The 19,937-nt window shown below is 42.3% G+C and overlaps 1 protein-coding gene across 1 annotated transcript in view; it reads left to right on the top strand.

Moving 5' to 3' along the window:
• Positions 1 to 1,821: 1,821 nt before the first annotated feature.
• LOC143288841 (fas apoptotic inhibitory molecule 1-like) overlaps positions 1,822 to 19,937 on the top strand; it is a 48,493-nt gene continuing 30,377 nt past the window's right edge. Inside the window, exon 1 of the mRNA XM_076597487.1 lies at positions 1,822 to 2,052. Within this exon, the coding sequence (XP_076453602.1) occupies positions 1,973 to 2,052 (80 nt within the window). The 5' untranslated portion in view covers positions 1,822 to 1,972. The remainder of the gene's footprint in view (positions 2,053 to 19,937) is intronic.

A 19,937-nucleotide genomic window follows, 5' to 3' on the forward strand; every position in this document is an offset into this window, starting at 1 on the left:
AGAATTTGATCATGTTAGAGAGTGTCTTACGCAAGTAACATCCTCACTCGTTCGGCTAAGAGGGCTTTTATTAAGGACAGTCGGCGTTGGGATGGTCCCCAAAGGCCAACTAGCCCCAAAGGCTGTAGCACTAAGAGCACGTGCGATCTGGCCTCCTAGTTTGAGAGTCGTAGTCCTTCACACAAAAGGCAAAGCTGTAAATTGATTCCCATTGCAGTGGGTCCAACTGTAAGCTTTTGTCATTGATTATTTCAGTGAAAACCACCTGCTTTCCTTCTTCATGCAGAAGCTGATGGTATGTGATAATCGTTATTCACAACCAGTCGTTCTTACGTCACACATGACGACTACCCAGCAGCCTGGGATATACGTGCGCGTACACACACCATTCCTCGCTCCCGCTCTCTCTCTCTCTCTCTCTCTCTCACACACACACACGCACACACACACACACACACGAGCTCTCTGTCTCTCTCTGTCTCGCTTTCTGTCTGTCTGTCTGTCTCTGTCTGTCTGTCTGTCTCTCTCTCTCTCTCACACACAAGCTCACACACACACACACACATAAAAAAACACGCATGCACGCACACACGTACGCGCGCGCACACACACACACATTCGAACACACACACGCAGCTATTCACAAACCGCATTTCTATAGGTCAAAAGAACAAGTGCACAATACGATGTGGCCTTTAGGAAATAAACCAAAGCAATGAAAGGCAGAGAGGGAGGGAGGAGCAGGGGGAGGTACAGAAATGGAAATCGCTAGATGGATACACAGGGAGAAAGATCGATTAACTGATAGATAGATAGATAGATAATGTGACTGATTGACTGATAAGCAAATAAAGAAGAGAGAGAGAGAGAGAGAGAGAAAGAGAAAGAGCGAGAAAGAAAAAGAGAGAGACAGAGAGAGATAAAGAAAAGGACACACACACACACACACACACACACACACACAAAAGAGAGAAAGATAAAGACACACAGAGACAGAGAAAGAATAAGAAAGACAGGGGAAGAGAGGAAGACAGAGAGACGGACAGAGACAAAGACAGACAGAGACAGAAACCGAGACAGACAGACAGACACACACACACACACAGATCTTACAAAAGAAGGCCAGGGTTCAGGTCTTAGTACCCCCCCCCAACCCCGCCATTCCCCCAAGCCCTCTCCACCCTCCTTCTCCCGACCCCCCACACAAAGTAAGGACACAGAAAGAAAACCGCTCAATAATGATGTAAACACCGCAGCAGATCGAAGTCACCCACAGCTACGGACAGAGGACTGTAGTCTGCAGTCTGAACAGCCAGGTAAGCCAACGTCCACCTTCCTCTCCCCCTTCCGTCCGACCTCCATTCCCCCACTCCAGCCACCACCCTCTCCCTTCCTGTTCCTGATTTTGCCACTGCCTGTCTCCCCGCTGCTGCCTGCTGTTGTTGTTGCTGCTGTTGCTGCCAGACCATACATACAGCCTTGCCATACACTGAACTATCGAGTTGTGCTTCTGCGCGGCAGCGCTTATCCACCCCGTGTCAGGTGCAAATGCCTTGGGCGTTTTCCCCTGTCAAGAGTCGATCGCTGATGCTCCGGCAGTGAGAGTTACGTCCCCTGCCGAAGCAGAACCCCCGCACGCCCCCTCCCACCCCCACCTTTTTCCCATCGGGCAGAATTTTGCGCCATCGATAGACGACGGAACGCAACAAATAAAATCGATCGGTTGACTGGTCACAGCACGCTCCCTGCCAGCACGCTCGGTCAGCTCGCCGCCATTTTGCCTACGTCATCAGCCGCAGGGGGTTATGGGCCGCGGGGTGGTGTTGACTGTCGTGTAAAACAGTTGGACGCTGGCGGACAGGACGCATTGGGACAGTGAGAGAGAGAGAGAGTGCGTGCGTGAAAGCGAAAGGGAAAGAACGAGAGGAAAACCAGTGGATGCACAAGAGGCTGTGAGGATCACCCATCAACCATGTCTGTTCTCTTAACGGCTTGCAGGAACTCTCGGCAGCGCGCCATAGAGAGAGCCCTGAAGAAGAAGGAAGAGAAGAAGTGAGTGATAATACCTTTGCTTTGAAAAAAACAACAACCACCTTGTCTTGACTACGTTGCCGTGTCGTGCCGTACTGTGCTGTGTGTGTGTTGGTGTTTTCACCTGGTCACGTTGGTCCTGTAGTCCGCTTCACGTTTTTTCTTCTTTCTTTCTGTCCGTCGTCTTTCTGGACACATGCATTGTGAAACGTATGGGTCAGTTGAACCACCTGTTAGCATTTCGCTCTTAACCCTTTCACCGCCAAGCTCGCATTTATGCACAGTCGTGGTAGAGGACCCATGTCACTGAAAAGTGACCATTCATTAGTCTGTTACCCATGAACCTACTGCTGTTAATGTTCGGTGGTAGGATAGGCCATATTTTCTATACATCGCAGGGGGAATTCCCAGCTATTCTTAGCCACTGTCTTTTCTGTGTTTACACCATAACGGAATTTTATACTCTAAATTGACTGGCGGTGAAAGTGTTAAGGTCAGGTTGTTCGTGGCTGTGGTCTTATTGTTATTTATTTTACGTCTCTTCATATGGTTATTAGTTTCTGACGGATCTAAACATTTTCTGGTATTTTCACATTATAATTGGGAGTGTGTGGCTTCCCGTGAACATGAGTGTAGGATTATTTCATATTCATTTACAGTCATACATATCGAAGAAACGAATCAGTAACTTCAACCATGCAGTTATCTTTCACATCAGCACATGTCTGTGTAGACAATATGGGTACTTCTGGTCTGACAGCACGTGCACCAACACACACACACACACACACACACACACACACACACACACACACACACACACAGACTGAACACTGAAAGGTTTTATGTCATTAGCTGTAAAGCTCTAATGACATAGTAGGTGTAAATCAGAACAAAAATGGTACAAAACAAATAAAATATAACAGAAAGGAAAAAAACAAACAAAACATAATTGAAGCGAAATAAACCACTACGGGATAAGCGACACTTTGGTACTCTGTCATTAGCTTACACAGTCCATGTGGCAGGGGGGTACTGTGCCTTTTTTCCCCAGTCGTTTGTCTCCAAGGTTTGGAAAGTACACAGGAAACAAAGTACATATAATCCACATGATAATTATTTAAGCGTGTGACATCGACACGGAGACAGAGAGAGAGAGAGAGAGAGAGAGAGAGAGAGGGAGAGGGAGAGAGGGAGAAGGCATTTTTCTTGCCTCATCTAGATAACAAGTTGACAAAGATCTTTCAAGTAAACGTTTTTCGTTGATCTGAATATGAAGAACAAACGGTCCTCAAACCCTGAATACCCAGGTCCGCGTTTGTCCACTCTCAAGAGTTATTCTCTTTTCCATCCTTTTATTATTATTTTTTTTTTGAGGGGTTGGGGGTAAGGGGTGGGAGGGCGATGAGGGGGTTTAGGGAAGGGAGGGGTGGTGGTGGTGGTGGTGCTCGCGGAAACAGCGCTGGATATCAGCGTTTCCAGTTTCCTTTTACCTGATGTTATTTGTGATCATCATATCGTGCTCAGTTCTTCTCTGTACCTGAGCTTTTTTTTTTTTTTTTCATTTTTTTTTCTCAAAATTTATTTTTTGAATAGTTACTGTCCTGAGTCATCATGCTGAAATCAATATACTTTGATCCATTGCATGTCATTGTTTTTTTTGTTGTTAAGTCATTATTATTTTATTTTAGCTTTGAGAAACCGTCACGACCAAGGTGTTATTTGTTAATGTTTTGTGTATATTCCGTGATCGTGAGGACGTATTGTAATTTTCGTCATCATCATCGTCATCATCATCGTCATCGTCGTCATCGTCATCATCAACATCATTATCAGTGGCAATAGCAGTAGTAGTAATACTGATAGTGGTGGTAGTAGTAGCAGTTGTAGTAGTAGTAGCAGTAATAGTAGCAGTAGCAGCAGCAGCAGCAGTGGTAGTAGTAGCACCAACAGCAGCAGCAGTAGTAAAAGTAGTAGTAGTCGTAGTAGTAGCAGCAGCAGCAGCAGAAGTAGTAGTATTTGTCGTAGTAGTAGTAGTAGTGGTAGTAGTAGTAGTGGTGGTGGTAGGAGGAGCCGGAGGAGGAGTAGTAGTATTAGCAGTAGTAGTATTATTAGCAGTAGTAGTAGTAGTAGTAGTAGTAGCAGCAGCAGTTTCAGTTTCAGTTTCAGTAGCTCAAGGAGGCGTCACTGCGTTCGGACAAAACCATATACGCTACACCACATCTGCCAAGCAGATGCCTGACCAGCAGCGTAACCCAACGCGCTTAGTCAGGCCTTGAGAAAAAAAAACAAAAACAAAAAAAACAACAAAAAACAAACAAACAAACAAACGGGGGAATAAATAATAGATAAGCTTGCATAAATAAACAAATAAATAAATAATAATTATAATATAGAAAAAGGTAGTAGTAATAATATTAGTAATACTAATAAAATGATAATAATAAAACATAAATAAATAAATAAGACAACAATGGTGATAAATAAGCGAATAAATGTAAAATATGAAGACACACATTCACACATACACCCACACATGCATAACAGAAATGCACCAAGCATGCAGTTTCACATATATGAAAGCACAGTCAAATACATATAAACGTACATGAGCTCCAACACACACACACACACACACACACACACACACACACGCATTACCGTGCACCTCCTCTACCCCCCTCCTCCACACACTCATTTCTAGTCTAAGTATCGCAGCTTCCACGGCACACACACACACACACACACACACAAACACACACTCACAGAGATGAACACTTACTTGTACAAGCACATATGAAAGCACAGTCAAATACATATAAACGTACATGAGCTCCAACACACACACACACACACACACACATTACCTTGCACCTCCTCTACCCCCTCCTCCACACACTCATTTCTAGTCTACGTATCGCAGCTTCCACGGCACACACACACACACACACACACAAACACACACTCACAGAGATGAACACTTACTTGTACAAGCACACACACATACGCCCATATCTCCCACCCCCAACCCCACACACGTACATACAAAGATAGATATATATACATATATATATATATATATATATATATATATATACGTTCCAATATCCTGTTGCTCCCACAGTGTAGGCATGCATACACTCACATACCTCATCCTCTACCCCACCTCCCCCCGCACTCCCACCTCCCCTCACACACACACACACACACACACACACACGTACACATATCTCTCCTGACACTTGTGTACACTTTCACTCTCGCGCATTCACAAACGCACTCAAAAGCACAGACCCACACATACACACAAACACACAGAGCCGCCACTGACTGGCCGCAGGAGGGATGGGAAAAGATCTCTGATGCCAAGAACGTGGCGTTTAGTGTGTTGCTCGGTCTATTGTATTTGGAAAGGCCCACAGAGACTCTGTTCCGTTTTGAAGAAATTTGCACAATGTTGGTTTGGAAATGATGCCGATATTTGTTTGATTTGCAAAGCATCGTGCTCTACCTTTCATGTTAGACTTGCGGCCGCTCCCTCTCTCTGCTTCTATTTCTTTGAGGCGATCGATGGTGTGATGGCCTTGTACCTGTTCTTTTTGGTATTCTTTGACTTTTCTGAGGATTTCCGATTTTCCTAGATGTAGGCCGCTCGTTGGTGTTGCGTTACCAGCAAGTCTGTCAGCTCGCTCATTTCCCTTAACACCTGCATGTCCCGGGCAGTATGACCATGTGAGTTTTTTAATCTGAAAGTTGCACATTGCGTTATGCCACTCTGGGCTTCCCATTCCGTAGTAGCAGCAGCAGTAGCAGTTGTAGTAGCATCATCATCAGCAGCAGCTTCAGCAGTATCGTAAATAATATCAAATCATTACATTGTCTTTTGATGGAAAAAAAAAATGCTTTCAGCGAATTATGTAGAAAAACAAGAAGAAGAAGAAGCAAACCACAACAGCAACAAAACACACACACAAAAAGGTTCAGGAAAGAATTGCACTCTTGGTAGCAACATATTTTTCAAGCAGCACGCCTTCGCCTTCTGTTAACCAATCTGCATGGAAAGTGACCCCATAGAAAAGGATATTAGCCACAGTTTAAATCAAAGAGCTTCAAGTTTTCCCATTTGAACATCTATATTTTGATAGTGGCGCCCAGTAACACGATTTCCGCCTTAAGCGAAGATCTCTCACAACCTGACAACATTCCATTATATATTTAACAATCGATTTTTATCTCCCTCTCCTGCAGAAGAGGGTTTTATTTTATCTGTGCTAGAGTTCAAGAAAACAATACTGTGGGACAGATCGGAAATGTGGTTTCAAATTGAACGAGGCATTAGAACGGCTGTCCTAAAACAGAAGAAAATAAAAGATATACAAGAAGAAGAAAGCAAATCGTATGCGGGTAACCTTTTAACAACAGTTATGATATCAAATTAGCGAAAGACGCGTCTTTTAAACTATCTTAGAACACTTTTTTTTTTCATAAAGATCGGTTTTGTCATTGTTTTTACGGTCATATATGTTGAGTGAAGTTCTCGCTCGGGGTCTTGTCTTAAAAATCTGCAGGATTCCACCCCAAGCCGAGATTGCCATGGGTATCTAACTGGCTAGTTAAAAACAAACAAACAAAAAACCCCAACCAAACCTTCCTGACCATGTTTCGTTTGTTTGACATGAGCAGTCACGTTTGTCTGGCAATACTACTACTACTACTACTAGTTTATTTATATTGCGCCTTTCATTAAAATACAGTAATGCTCAAGGAATATTACACGAGTAAAATATAACAAAAATAAAAACTCTACACAAAAATCACAACCACATGTTAAAAAAAAAAAAAAAAAAAAAATCTCCAAAAACCATTCCCTGTGAACAAAACAGACATCCTAAACATGCAGTTAAAAACTTATGTACGTTGACTCTTAATATTTCCACAAAAGAACGATCTGATAACACTAATGAATAAAGATATTCTAAGCTCAATTTAATCCATAAGATGCAACTAATGTTTCCCACGATACAGTGGCTTTTGAGACACGAAATTAGAAGTAAAAGCAAAACAGGATCTCGAAATCTAAAATGTTTTTTTCTCTCTCTCTCGAAACACGTTTGAAAATGCCAGTTCACTATAACCATACATTTATTTTCCTGAATGAATACTCGACTTATTTCGGAATGGATTCCTTAACACCAGATGTCAGGATACATTCAGTATGCAGAAGGCTCGAATTTCGTGAGTTGAAAGCTTTTAGAAAAAAAATAAATTATAATCAGAGTGCACTGTTTACCCTTTTTATTCTAACATTATCAACCACATGTATCATTGTAACATGGCACTTGTGTGTAGGATTATGCATCACGCTGGATTCCTTGAAATGCATTGTATGGAATAGCAGAAAAGGCAAGGCGCAAAGAGATGTATATATGTACGAATTCAAACAAATTAGTGTTTTGTTATTTCTGGAACATAGTTCATGTTGATAGCAGTTACAATGGAGCTTTCGAAACTAGACATGATTGGAAAGGCTCATGAAATGGCTCCTCCTGATTTTAGAGAGGATTTAGATGTTACTATTTACTTCTTTTTTTTTTCTCCACTTTATAGCTCTGCTTTTTTTAAATTTATTTATTTTTTTTATAGCAATTTTGTTACGTTTGTTTTTTCAGCGAGGGAAATACTGAAATGCAACACAGTGAATACTGCTAACGCAATACCAACACAATCAACAAAAACACAGCAGCAACATGACTGCAACACAGTGAAAACTATTCACACAGTAGCAACACAATCAACAAAAACACAGCAGCAACATGAATACAACACAGTGAAAACTATTCACACAGTAGCAACACAATCAACAAAAACACAGCAGCAACATGAATACAACACAGTGAAAACTATTCACACAGTAGCAACACAATCAACAAAAACACAGCAGCAACATGAATACAACACAGTGAAAACTATTCACACGGTAGCAACACAACAAAAAACACAGCAGCAACATGAATACAACACAGTGAAAACTATTCACACGGTAGCAACACAATCAACAAAAACACAGCAGCAACATGAATACAACACAGTGAAAACTATTCACACAGTAGCAACACAATCAACAAAAAGAGTGCAGCAACATGAATACAACACAGTGAAAACTATTCACACAGTAGCAACACAATCAACAAAAACACAGCAGCAACATGAATACAACACAGTGAAAACTATTCACACAGTAGCAACACAATCAACAAAAACACAGCAGCAACATGAATACAACACAGTGAAAACTATTCACACAGTAGCAACACAATCAATAAAAAGAGTGCAGCAACATGAATACAACACAGTGAAAACTATTCACACGGTAGCAACCACAATCAACAAAAACACAGGCAGCAACATGAATACAACACAGTGAAAACTATTCACACGGTAGCAACACAATCACAAAAACACAGCAGCAACATGAATACAACACAGTGAAAACTATTCACACGTCGCAACACAACAAAAACACAGCAGCAACATGAATACAACACAGTGAAAACTATTCACACGGTAGCAAACACAATCAACAAAAACACAGCAGCAACATGAATACAACACAGTGAAAACTATTCACACAGTAGCAACACAATCAACAAAAACACAGCAGCAACATGAATACAACACAGTGAAAACTATTCACACAGTAGCAACACAATCAATAAAAACACAGCAGCAACATGACAATTGATACAACACAGCGAAACTATTGAAACAAGTACTAGGGCAATCAATAGCAACACAGCAGCAGTATAAACACAACACAGTGAACATTACTAACACATTACAAGCAGCAGTATAAACACAACACAGTGAACATTACTAACACATTACAAGCAGCAGTATAAACACAACACAGTGAACACTACTAACACATTACAAGCAGCAGTATAAACACAACACAGTGAACATTACTAACACATTACAAGCAGCAGTATAAACACAACACAGTGAACATTACTAACACATTACAAGCAGCAGTATAAACACAACACAGTGAACATTACTAACACATTACGAGCAGCAGTATAAATACTACACAGTGAAAACTACTCACACAGTACCAGCACAATCAATAACAACACAACACAAACAAACATAGTACACAGTGAAAACTACTCACACAGTACCAGCACAATCAATAACAACACAACACAAACAAACATACTACACAGTGGAAACTACTCACACAGTACCAGCACAATCAATAACAACACAACACAAACAAACATACTACACAGTGAAAACTACTAACACAGTACCAGCACAATCAATAACAACACAACACAAACATAGATACTACACAGTGAAAACTACTCACACAGTACCAGCACAATCAATAACAACACAACACAAACATAGATACTACACAGTGAAAACTACTGACACAATACCAGCACAATCAATAACAACACAACACAAACAAACATACTACACAGTGAAAACTACTCACACAGTACCAGCACAATCAATAACAGCACACCAGCAACATAAACCTGGTGACAGGGGTGTGGACAGCAGAATATCGATCGTACCGCTGTGAACTGTCAAAGGCTGTGATACTGGTATTCATGCAGGACCACACAAAGTGAGAGAGAGAGAGAGAGAGAGAGAGAGAGAGAGAGATGCTTTGCATGTAAAATATTGATAATTGATTGATGATCGCGCTTTCGCCTCTCTCTCTCTCTTTGTGTGTGTGTGTGTGTGTGTGTGTGTGTGTGTGTGTGTGTGTGTGTGTGTGTTAGTGTGTGTTAGAGGAAGCATGTGTTTGTGTGTGTGTGTGTGTGTGTGTGTGTGTTTGTTTGTTTATGTGTGTGTGTGTGTGTGTGTGTGTGTGTGTTAGTGTGTGTTAGAGGAAGCATGTGTTTGTGTGTGTGTGTGTGTGTGTGTGTGTGTGTGTGTGTGTGTGTGTTTGTTTGTGTGTGTGTGTGTGTGTGTGTGTGTGTGAGAGAGAGAGAGCATGCTCTGCATGTAAAACATTGACAATTGATTGATGATCGCGTTTTCGCCTCTCTCTCTCTCTCTCTCTCTCTCTCTCTCTCTCTCTCTCTCTGTGTTAGAGAAAGCATGTGTGCGTGTATATATATATATATATATATATATATATATATATATATAGAGAGAGAGAGAGAGAGAGAGAGAGAGAGAGTTCAAACGAATGAACGAACACGGGTTCTTGTAAGCTCTTCCAAGTTGTTGTTATTGATAAAATCAGTTGAAAACTGAATGTCTTTCTAGTTCCAGTGCTCACTGGTTTGTGTAAAGTGATTCCTCACGGCTGTCTCCCCCCCCCCCTCGCCCTTCCCCCCCCCCCCCCCCCCCCCCCCCACCCCCCGCCTTTCTGCCAGTTTTCGTGGGATTTCACTTCTCCCTTTATGGGTGTAACTCCAACGTTCGGTCGTATATCTACGAGTGCATAACCGGTTTTTTTTTTTTTTTTTTTTTTTTACCCGGCCATGTAGGCAGCTATAATCTGTTTTCGGGGGTGTGCATGCTAGGTATGTCCTATGTTCTTGTTTCCATAACCCATGGAACGCTGATACGGATTATGCGATTTTTAACGTGCGCATCTGTAAACTACACACGGAAAGGGATTGGTTTTGGTCCGCACATTTGTAAACCTGGGATATATATATATATATAAAAAAAAAGAAGAAAAAAAAAAGAAGAAAAAACCTAGGGGCCATGTCAGGGATTCGTGCCTAGGACCTTCTCGGCTGTTGCGCCCATCATGTTGAAACAGACCAAAAAAAAAACCAAAAAAAACAAACAAACAAAAGAAACCCCAACCAGCCAACCAAACAAGAAACAACAACAACAACAACAACAAAAACCCCACACAAAAACACACACACACAAAACAACAACAACAAAACAAAACAAAAAACAACACAAAACAACAACCCTACAACAACAGCAGCAAAAGACAACAACAAGAACAAAAACAAAACAAAACAAAAACAAAAACAAAAACAGCAACAACAAAACAAACCCACCCACCCCAATAAAACAAAACAAAAAACAAAACAAAACAAAACAAAACGACTTTGACCGGTGTTGACCCACCCATGCAGACCAGTCAGACAGAAGAAAGGTGACAGGTGTGCTCCCCTTTCACACTGCCCTCGGGCAGTTTTGATCCACCCGTGTCGACGGGCGCAATAGCCGAGTGGTTAAAGCGTTGGACTGTAAATCTGAGGGTCCCGGGCTCGAATCACGGTGACGGCGCCTGGTGGGTAAAGGGTGGAGATTTTTACGATCTCCCAGGTCAACATATGTGCAGACCTGCTAGTGCCTGAACCCCCTTCGTGTGTATATGCAAGCAGAAGATCAAATACGCACGTTAAAGATCCTGTAATCCATGTCAGCGTTCGCTGGGTTATGGAAACAAGAACATACCCAGCATGCACACCCCCGAAAACGGAGTATGGCTGCCTACATGGCGGGGTAAAAACGGTCATACACGTAAAAGCCCACTCGTGTGCATGCGAGTGAATGCAGAAGAAGAAGAAGAAGAAGAAGATCCACCCGTGTGAATGAATGACATGGATACTTACATACCGCCTATTCTCGGTCGGAAGACCAAGCTCTAAGCTTGCGCTTTACAAACTCGGAGGGGGCAGCGGGAGGTTCGGGGAAGGGGTGGGGGTGGGGGTGATGTTTTCTTCTTCAGTTTAACGTCTATTCACTATAAGTGTTTTTAGACGGAAAGGAGTAGTGTATAAAGGAAAGGGAATGCATGTGAATATTAGTGCAAAAAGAAAAAAAAAAAAAGAAAAAAAAGAAAGAAGAAAAACAAGAAAAAAAACTTCATGTTATGTATCAGAGGAAAAGTATATTATAAGAAAAAGTCTAAAGAGGTTGTGGTGTGTATTGAATGAGTTGTCATGGGAAGGAGAATATGTATGTTGTTGTTCATGCTGGGAGTGTTCTTGTATCCATAACCCACCGGATGCTGACAGACTGGTTGGTGGCCACATGGATTTGAACCCGGGGATCTCCACAGCCAGACGTCCACCTTCAGACAGACGTGGCTAGTGATGTATTTGTTTGTATTTCTTTTTATTACAACAGATTTCTCTGTGTGAAATTCGGGCTGCTCTCCCCAGGGAGAGCGCGTCGCTACACTACAGCGCCACCCATTTTTTGGGAGGTATTTTTTCCTGCGTGCAGTTTTATTTGTTTTTCCTATCGAAGTGGATTTTTCTACAGAATTTTGCCAGGAACAACCCTTTTGTTGCCGTGGGTTCTTTTACGTGCGCTAAGTGCATGCTGCAGACGGGACCTCATTTTATCGTCTCACCCGAATAACTAGCGTCCAGACCACCACTCAAGGTCTAGTGGAGGGGGAGAAAATATCGGCGGCTGAGCCGTGATTCGAACAAGCGCGCTTAGATTCTCTCACTTCCTAGGCGAACGCGTTACCTCTAGGCCATCACTCCACATATTAAGTAAGTAGGCCTGTCGACCAAAGTGAGGCCCCTGAACTGAAAGACAGACGGTCAATGTTGGTGAGCGGGGATACATAGATCAATGACGTGTATTATAACATACCGATGTGGCTGCAGTTCTGGTCTGACCAGCAACAAGAACCACGTGGCACCTGGACGACTGCAAACAGTTGGAAGAAAGATAAGAAACAATTGAAAAACGAAAACACGAACAGTGTATTCTGAAAAGGGGAAAAAAACGGAAAAAACAAACAAAAAAACAAAAACAAAACAAAACAAACAAAAAACAACAACAAAAAAACAAACAAAATAACAAAACAAAAGAAAAAACCAAACAAAAAACAAGAACCCCCCCCAAAAAAAAACAACCAATAACAACAACAACCACAAGCAAACAAAAAACAACAAAAAACAAACAAAAAACAACAACAACCAAACAACAAAACAAAAACGAACGAAACGAAACCAAAACTATTACAAATTGGAATGGTTTTGAAGCAGAAAAATATGATAGCATACGAATACAGAGATAAAAAAATGTGAAGAATTGTCAACAACAACAACAACAAAAAAAAGAGCAAAAAACAAAACAAAACAACCTCCCCCTATCCCCCCCAAAAAAACACACCAAAAAACAAAACAAAACAAACAAAAACAAAACAAAATAAAAAAAAACTACCCCCCCAAAAAAACAACAACAACCAACCCCCCCAAAAAAACAACAACAAACAAACACAAAAACAACAAACAAAACAAAAAGAACAAAAACAACAACAAAGAACAAAAACTAAGAACAAAAACAAAAAACGGTGAAACACAATGGACGTGTCAATGAAAGGTGTCATGTTTTGTTATGATTAAAAAGATGCAGTGGAACATTGCTCGTGGTTTGCACAGTTACATGAACTCATTGGCATGAATTCGACAACAAACAAACAAAAAACAAAACAGAAAAAAACAAACAAAAACAAACAAACAAAACAACAACAACAAAAAGCACACACACACAAAAAGAAGAAAAAAAGTGGAGATTGTAAACGATTCTCATTCCGCTTCGAACTTAACCTTTTTTAGCATTGATGAGAAAACAGAATTTTTTTTTTTACTTGATAGTTTCATGGGCAAAACTGTTTACATACCGGCGCAGAATTAATGTGAAACGATCAAACCAGAACAAGGCTACACGCGTTTATTGCTGATTTGAAACACCAATGCACAGTAGAAAAAATAACAACAACAAATGTAATGGAAATGCATTACCGTGATTTATTGTTTTATCTAAGGGGGTAACATAATCAGGATAAGTGATATAACACATATCAAAGCTACATTAAAAATAGTGTCGTGTAATGAGAAATGACAGATTATCAGATCTAACAGTATGCATGGTAATAGAAAACTCGAATTGAAAAAACGAAAGAAAGCAGATATCAAATTTGCATCTAAAAATGTACATTGTAATAAGAAGTGACAGATAAGAAGTTCTCGTTGTGTGTATGGTAATAAAACCCAATTAAAAAAAAAAAGAAAATACCCCCCCCACCACCACCAACAAACAAGTTTTTCTTGTCCTTGTCCTGATCTGGTTATGCTGTTCCCTGAGACCAACAATGGTAGACTTCATCAATGTGTGCAGCATGCGAGGTGTTGTGTTGCTTGATTTATTCAGTATTTATGTGTAATGCGTTGTTTATATTTGTTAGAAGCACTCTTGCATGCTGCCATCATTTCGCAAATACTGCAATTGTTTCGTGTGTCATGTGGTGTCATTTGGCTGGTGTGTAGTGTGTATGTAGTATTGAACTGCTTTTGTCATGATGACTACAGGGAAACGTATCAAGAAAAGAAAAGAAACTGCATTCGATGCAAGGGGAATAAACACCCCCCTCTCTCCCCCCAACACACACACACACACACACACACACACAAAAAAAACCCCAAACAAACAAAACTTCAGTTGACAGTTTGAACAGTGTCAAACCAGACGTTAACTCGAACAGTGTTCTGTAGGAATTCATGTTACATTCGTCAGCACGAATAATCATAGTCACGCGCATTTCAGTGTCATCACCGCGTGTACCAGCCATTTTGCCTGAGTCACAGCTTTGCAACGACATCTTTTTCTGTTTAGTTTCAGTTCCTCAAGGAGGCGTCTCTGCGTTCGGTCAAATCCATATTCTCTGCACCACATCTGCCAGGCAGATTCATGACCAGCTGTTCAGCATAACACCAACGCGCTTAGCTAGGCCTTGAGTGCATGCATGCAATATATAGTTGTGTACCTATCAGAATGATTTCTTCTACAGAACAATTTTTATTTTTTCCAGAGAACAACATTTTTGTTGCCGTGAGTTCTGTTTCAGTGCGCCAAGGGCATGCAGCACGTGGGACCTCGGTTTATCGTCTCATCCGAATGACCAGACGCTCAGTTTGATTTTTGACTCACTTGTGTAAACAGAGTGAGTCTATGTTTTAACCCGGTGTTCGGTTGTCTGTGTGTGTGTGTGTGTGTGTGTGTGTGTCTGTGTGTCCGTGGTAAACTTTAACATTGACATTTTCTCTGCAAATACTTTGTCAGTTGACACCAAATTAGGCATAAAAATAGGAAAAATTCAGTTCTTCCAGTCATCTTGTTTAAAACAATATCGCACCTATGGGATGGGCACAAAAAAAAAAGAAAAAAAGAGAAAAAAAGAAGCCTAATTATATGCAAACTGCAATTACTGTTATATTTATATTTTTTGTATTCTCTAAACTTGGCACTTTGATCTGATATTCTGACACAACAACAAGAGCAGTCATTATTATCATTTTTTTGTTCAAACAGGAACTTCTTTTGCTAAGCATGGAAGTTTTATTCATTTTGCAAACGTTTTGGTGCAGATAGAAAAAAAAGGGAACTTCACTTACTTCACTTATTCCTCTTGATTCCGTGGGGAACATAGGGCCGCAACAACACTCCTCCAACGCACCCGGCTCTGGCTGGTCCTCTTCAGTTCAGCCCACGTCATTCCGGCCGCCCTGGTCTCTGCCTCAATGCTTCTCCGCCAGTTCTGCTTCGGACGGCCAACTTTCCTTTTCCCCTGTGGGTTCCAATCAAGAGCTTGTCTTGTGATGTTTGCTGCAGGCTTGCGTAGTGTATGGCCTATCCATCCCCATTTCCGTTTCTTGATTTCCGTCTCCAGTGGGGCCTGTTTTGTCATGTTCCAAAGTTCTTCATTGGAGACAACCTCTGGCCATCTGATGTTCAGGATGTTTCTTAGACATCTGTTGGTGAATGTCTGAAGCTTGTGGGTGCTGGTCTTTGTCACTCTCCACGTCTCTGAGCCATAGAGTAGAACCGACTTCACGTTGGTGTTAAAAATCCGGATCTTGTTGCGGATTGAGAGGGCTGTCGATCTCCAGATTGGTCGAAGGGTGTTGAAGGCGTGTCTTGCTTTGTTGATACGGCTCTTGATGTCTTCGTCCGTCCCCCCGTCTTTGCTGACAACACTGCCTAAGTAGACAAACTTGTCAACCTCCTTGATGTTCTCTTGGTGTAGTTGCACTGGATCTTGCTTCTTGTTGTTGACCCTCATGACCTCTGTTTTCCCAATGTTGATTTGGAGTCCAGTCTTCTCAGCTTCTTCTGCCACACGACATAGTTTCTCCTGCGCATCTTGCTGCCTGTGGGAGAGAAGACTTATGTCATCTGCGAAGTCTAGGTCCTCCAGCTGTTTAGTGAAAGTCCACTGGATGCCTGTCCTCCGATCTGCTGTAGACTGCCTCATGACCCAGTCAACCACCATCAGGAAAATGGTCGGTGAGAGCAAACAACCCTGACGGACGCCGGTTTGCACACTGAAAGGTTCCGTCAGTTTCCCATCGTGGATCACTTGACAGGTGGCGTCTTCGTACATTTGCTGGATGATGGTTACAAACTTTGGTGGAAATCCATAGTGGTACATCAGTCTCCAGATGACATCTCGGTCGACGCTGTCAAAAGCTTTTTGAAAGTCGACGAAGACTGTGTACAGGGGGGTCTGCCACTCCAGGGACTGCTCGATGATGATGCGCATGGTTGCGATGTGATCCGTGCACGAGCGATCTTGTCGGAAGCCTGCTTGTTCGTCCCGAAGTGTCTTGTCCAAAGCGTTCTTCAGTCTCTCAAGGATGATTCTGCTCAGTACCTTGCCCGGAATAGACAACAGCATGATTCCCCGCCAGCTGTTGCAGGATGAAAGGTCCCCTTTCTTTGGCAGCTTTACAAGATGTCCTCTTTTCCAGTCTTTTGGCACTCGCTCCTGTTCCCAGATCTTGCAAAGGAGAGGGTGCAGCATCTCAGTTGAAGTCTGGATGTCGGCCTTCAGAGCTTCAGGTGGAATTCCATCTGGGCCAGCTGCCTTTCCTGACTTGAGGGACTTGATGGCCTTGACGATCTCGGTCTTGCTGGTAGGGTTGGTGTTGATGTCGAGGAGCTTGGTAGGTGGCGGGATGTCTGGTGGGGCGGGTGGTGCTGGTCGGTTGAGCGTTTCTTTGAAATGCTCCGCCCATCTTGCTCTCTGCTGTTCTTCGCCAAGGATGGTGTTTCCGTCTTTGTCCTTGACGGGCCGGCTTGGGTTGCTGTTTTTCCCGGAGAGTGTCCTGGTGATCTCATACAGGCGCTTCATGTTCCGCTGACCTGCTGCACTCTCAGCTTCTGCAAACGTTTTGGTGCAGATAGAAAAAAAGGGAAATTACTCTGTAATTAATACTAGGGGACAATTTGCTTTAAACTGATCTTTATCATCTTAAACATTACATTTTGAAATTATACTCAATACATAAAAAGCTTGTGTGTTTTACTCTCAGTGTACAGGGCTTTTTTTTTTTTTTTTTTTTTTTTTTTAAGCGTGAAGCTTTACAATAACAAATACAGAACACATTTTAACGATTAGATTTTTTTAAAAAGTGTATCACAAGTGAGTCTTGAAGGCCTTGCCTCTCTTGTTCTAGTTAAATTTGGATGAAAGGGCGATGGCGGGAATGGAACTCAGACCCCCAGGAACACTGTATTAGCAGATGAGTGTCTCAACCATTCTGCAACCTTAAGGCCTTGGTCCGCATCCACAGCTCCTGGAAAGATCTGGATAGGCTTCTGTTCTGGGGACCTTAGTTAACGTGTGTGTTAGGACACAGCAACCGACAATATCGATGAAGTTCACACACACACACACACACACACACACACACACACACACACACACACACACACATATATATAGCGATTCACAGGCACTCCAGAATTGTTTTTTAAAATTTGCTGTGTTCCCTTGCCATCGCCAATCAGTAGGTTATATCCATTTGTCTTTTCGTTCTTTGGACTTACTTTCAGCAGCTCTTATACAAAGTATGTGTTGGTTGCATTTGAGATGTCTTTAGGTGTCATTTATTGATAGGAATATTTAATTTTTTGTTAATTCGTTGAGGACACGTAGAATACAGCTATTAAAAAAAAAAGTCTTGGAAACACTTGATCATTGCTTTTCGCTGTATCAATGAAGCTGTCGTATGTTTTTCAACATATCTGAAGTGTTATTTATTTTTTTCTGATTCCTCTGAAATGTACACTCAGAGAGAGAGAGAGAGAGAGAGAGAGAGAGAGTGTTCAGTTCAGTTCAGCTACTCAAGGAGGCGTCACAGCGTACGGACAAATCCATGTACGCTACACCACGTTTGCTAAGCAGATGCCTGACCAGCAGCGTAACCCAACGCGCTTAGTCGGGCCATCAGGGGAAAAAAAGAACAAGAGAGAGAGAGAGAGAGAAAAGAAAGAAAGAAACAAAGAGAGAGAGAGAGAGAGAGGAATCATAGAGAGCTGTGAGGAGGGGGGCGAGGGGCGGAGGGGGGTCGGGGGGAGGAGGAGCAGGAGGTAGTTTGGGGCAGTGCTGAGTGGTAGTGGGTATGTTCCATTTTTATTGCTTCACGCGGGTCGGCCCATTAGAAGACCTGAGATGGCCAACGCAATTAAAACAACATCGATCGAGCCCTAAACACGCAAAAATATTTTGACACTTGTTTTGTGCGCGGGCGCGGTGGATCAATGATTGTCAGAAACGTGAGTGCACATGTTTTCCCACAATATCCTCGTTACAGGTAACGTGATTATGTGATGAACGAAGGTTCTAGAAATACCTGCCTCATACAGGCACGGGTCGTGGAAAGGTCGATCCAGACTGAACGCTGCCAGCTTATCATACTTCAACAATCGTTTCCTCCAGTGTTTCAATAAATCAATTATTAGGGAACGTTTGCAGACCCACTTTTTGTCCGATGTTCGTAGAGGTTCCCCGGTTTTTTTGTTTTTTTAAAATTTTTTTTAGCGAGAACCGCTTGCGCATGCGCGTTTCCATTTCCTGTTCCTCCCCCCCCCCCATCACTCCACATATGATTGATGGGATATGATGGTGATGATGATGACATGGATACTTATTAAGCACCTATCCTCGGTCAGAGGACCAAGCTCTAAGCGCTTCACAATTACGGAGCCATTTGCACAACAGGCTGCCTACCTGGATAGAGCCGACTGACGGCTGCCATTGAGCGCTCATCATTCGTTTCCTGTACCATTCAGGTTTCAGTCTCGCACGCATATGCAGACATGTAACATTTTACGTGCATAATTATTTGTTTGTTTACCCTGTCATGTAGGCAGCCACATTCCGTTTTCCGTGGTATGCATACTGGGTATGTTCTTGTTTCCATAACCCGCCGAACGCTGACATGGATTACAGGATCTTTAACGTGCGTATTTTGATCTTCTGCGTGTGTATACACACGAAGGGGGTTAAGGCACTAGCAGGTCTGCACATATGTTGACCTGGGAGATCGGAATACTCTCCACCCTTCACCCACCAGGCGCCGTTACCGAGATTCGAACCCGGGACCCTCAGATTGAAAGTCCAACGCTTTAACCACACGGCTATCGCGCCAGTCATATATCGGTTAAAGCTCTGTGGATGATTGATTGATATTCCAACACACCTTCCTTCAGAGTGCAATGTGGAGTTAGCACGCACACGCCAACTTGCTATCACCACTTGAAATCAGCAGAGACTGAAAACCCGAACACACACACACCGTTCAGTTTGTCGCCGGGTTTTGTGCCGTTCTTTCTACCTGTCTCCACGATAAAAAAAATTATGATCACTGACATTTTACCCCTTTCCCAAGAGAGAGAGAGAGAGAGAGAGAGAGAGAGAGAGAGAGAGTTGGGGAAGGTGGAGAGGAATTATTTCATTCATTATTACTGACGTGGAATCTGTCTCTGTCTCTGTCACTGTCTCTCTCTGTCTCGGTCTCTGTCTGTCTGTTCTTCTTATTTGTGTATGTCTGTCTGTTTCTTAACCTATTCAGCCCGAGGGAATTTACAGCCTTAATAGTCTT

This window comes from Babylonia areolata, chromosome 13 (assembly GCF_041734735.1).
Source record: "Babylonia areolata isolate BAREFJ2019XMU chromosome 13, ASM4173473v1, whole genome shotgun sequence".
NCBI classification, from domain to species: domain Eukaryota; kingdom Metazoa; phylum Mollusca; class Gastropoda; order Neogastropoda; family Buccinidae; genus Babylonia; species Babylonia areolata.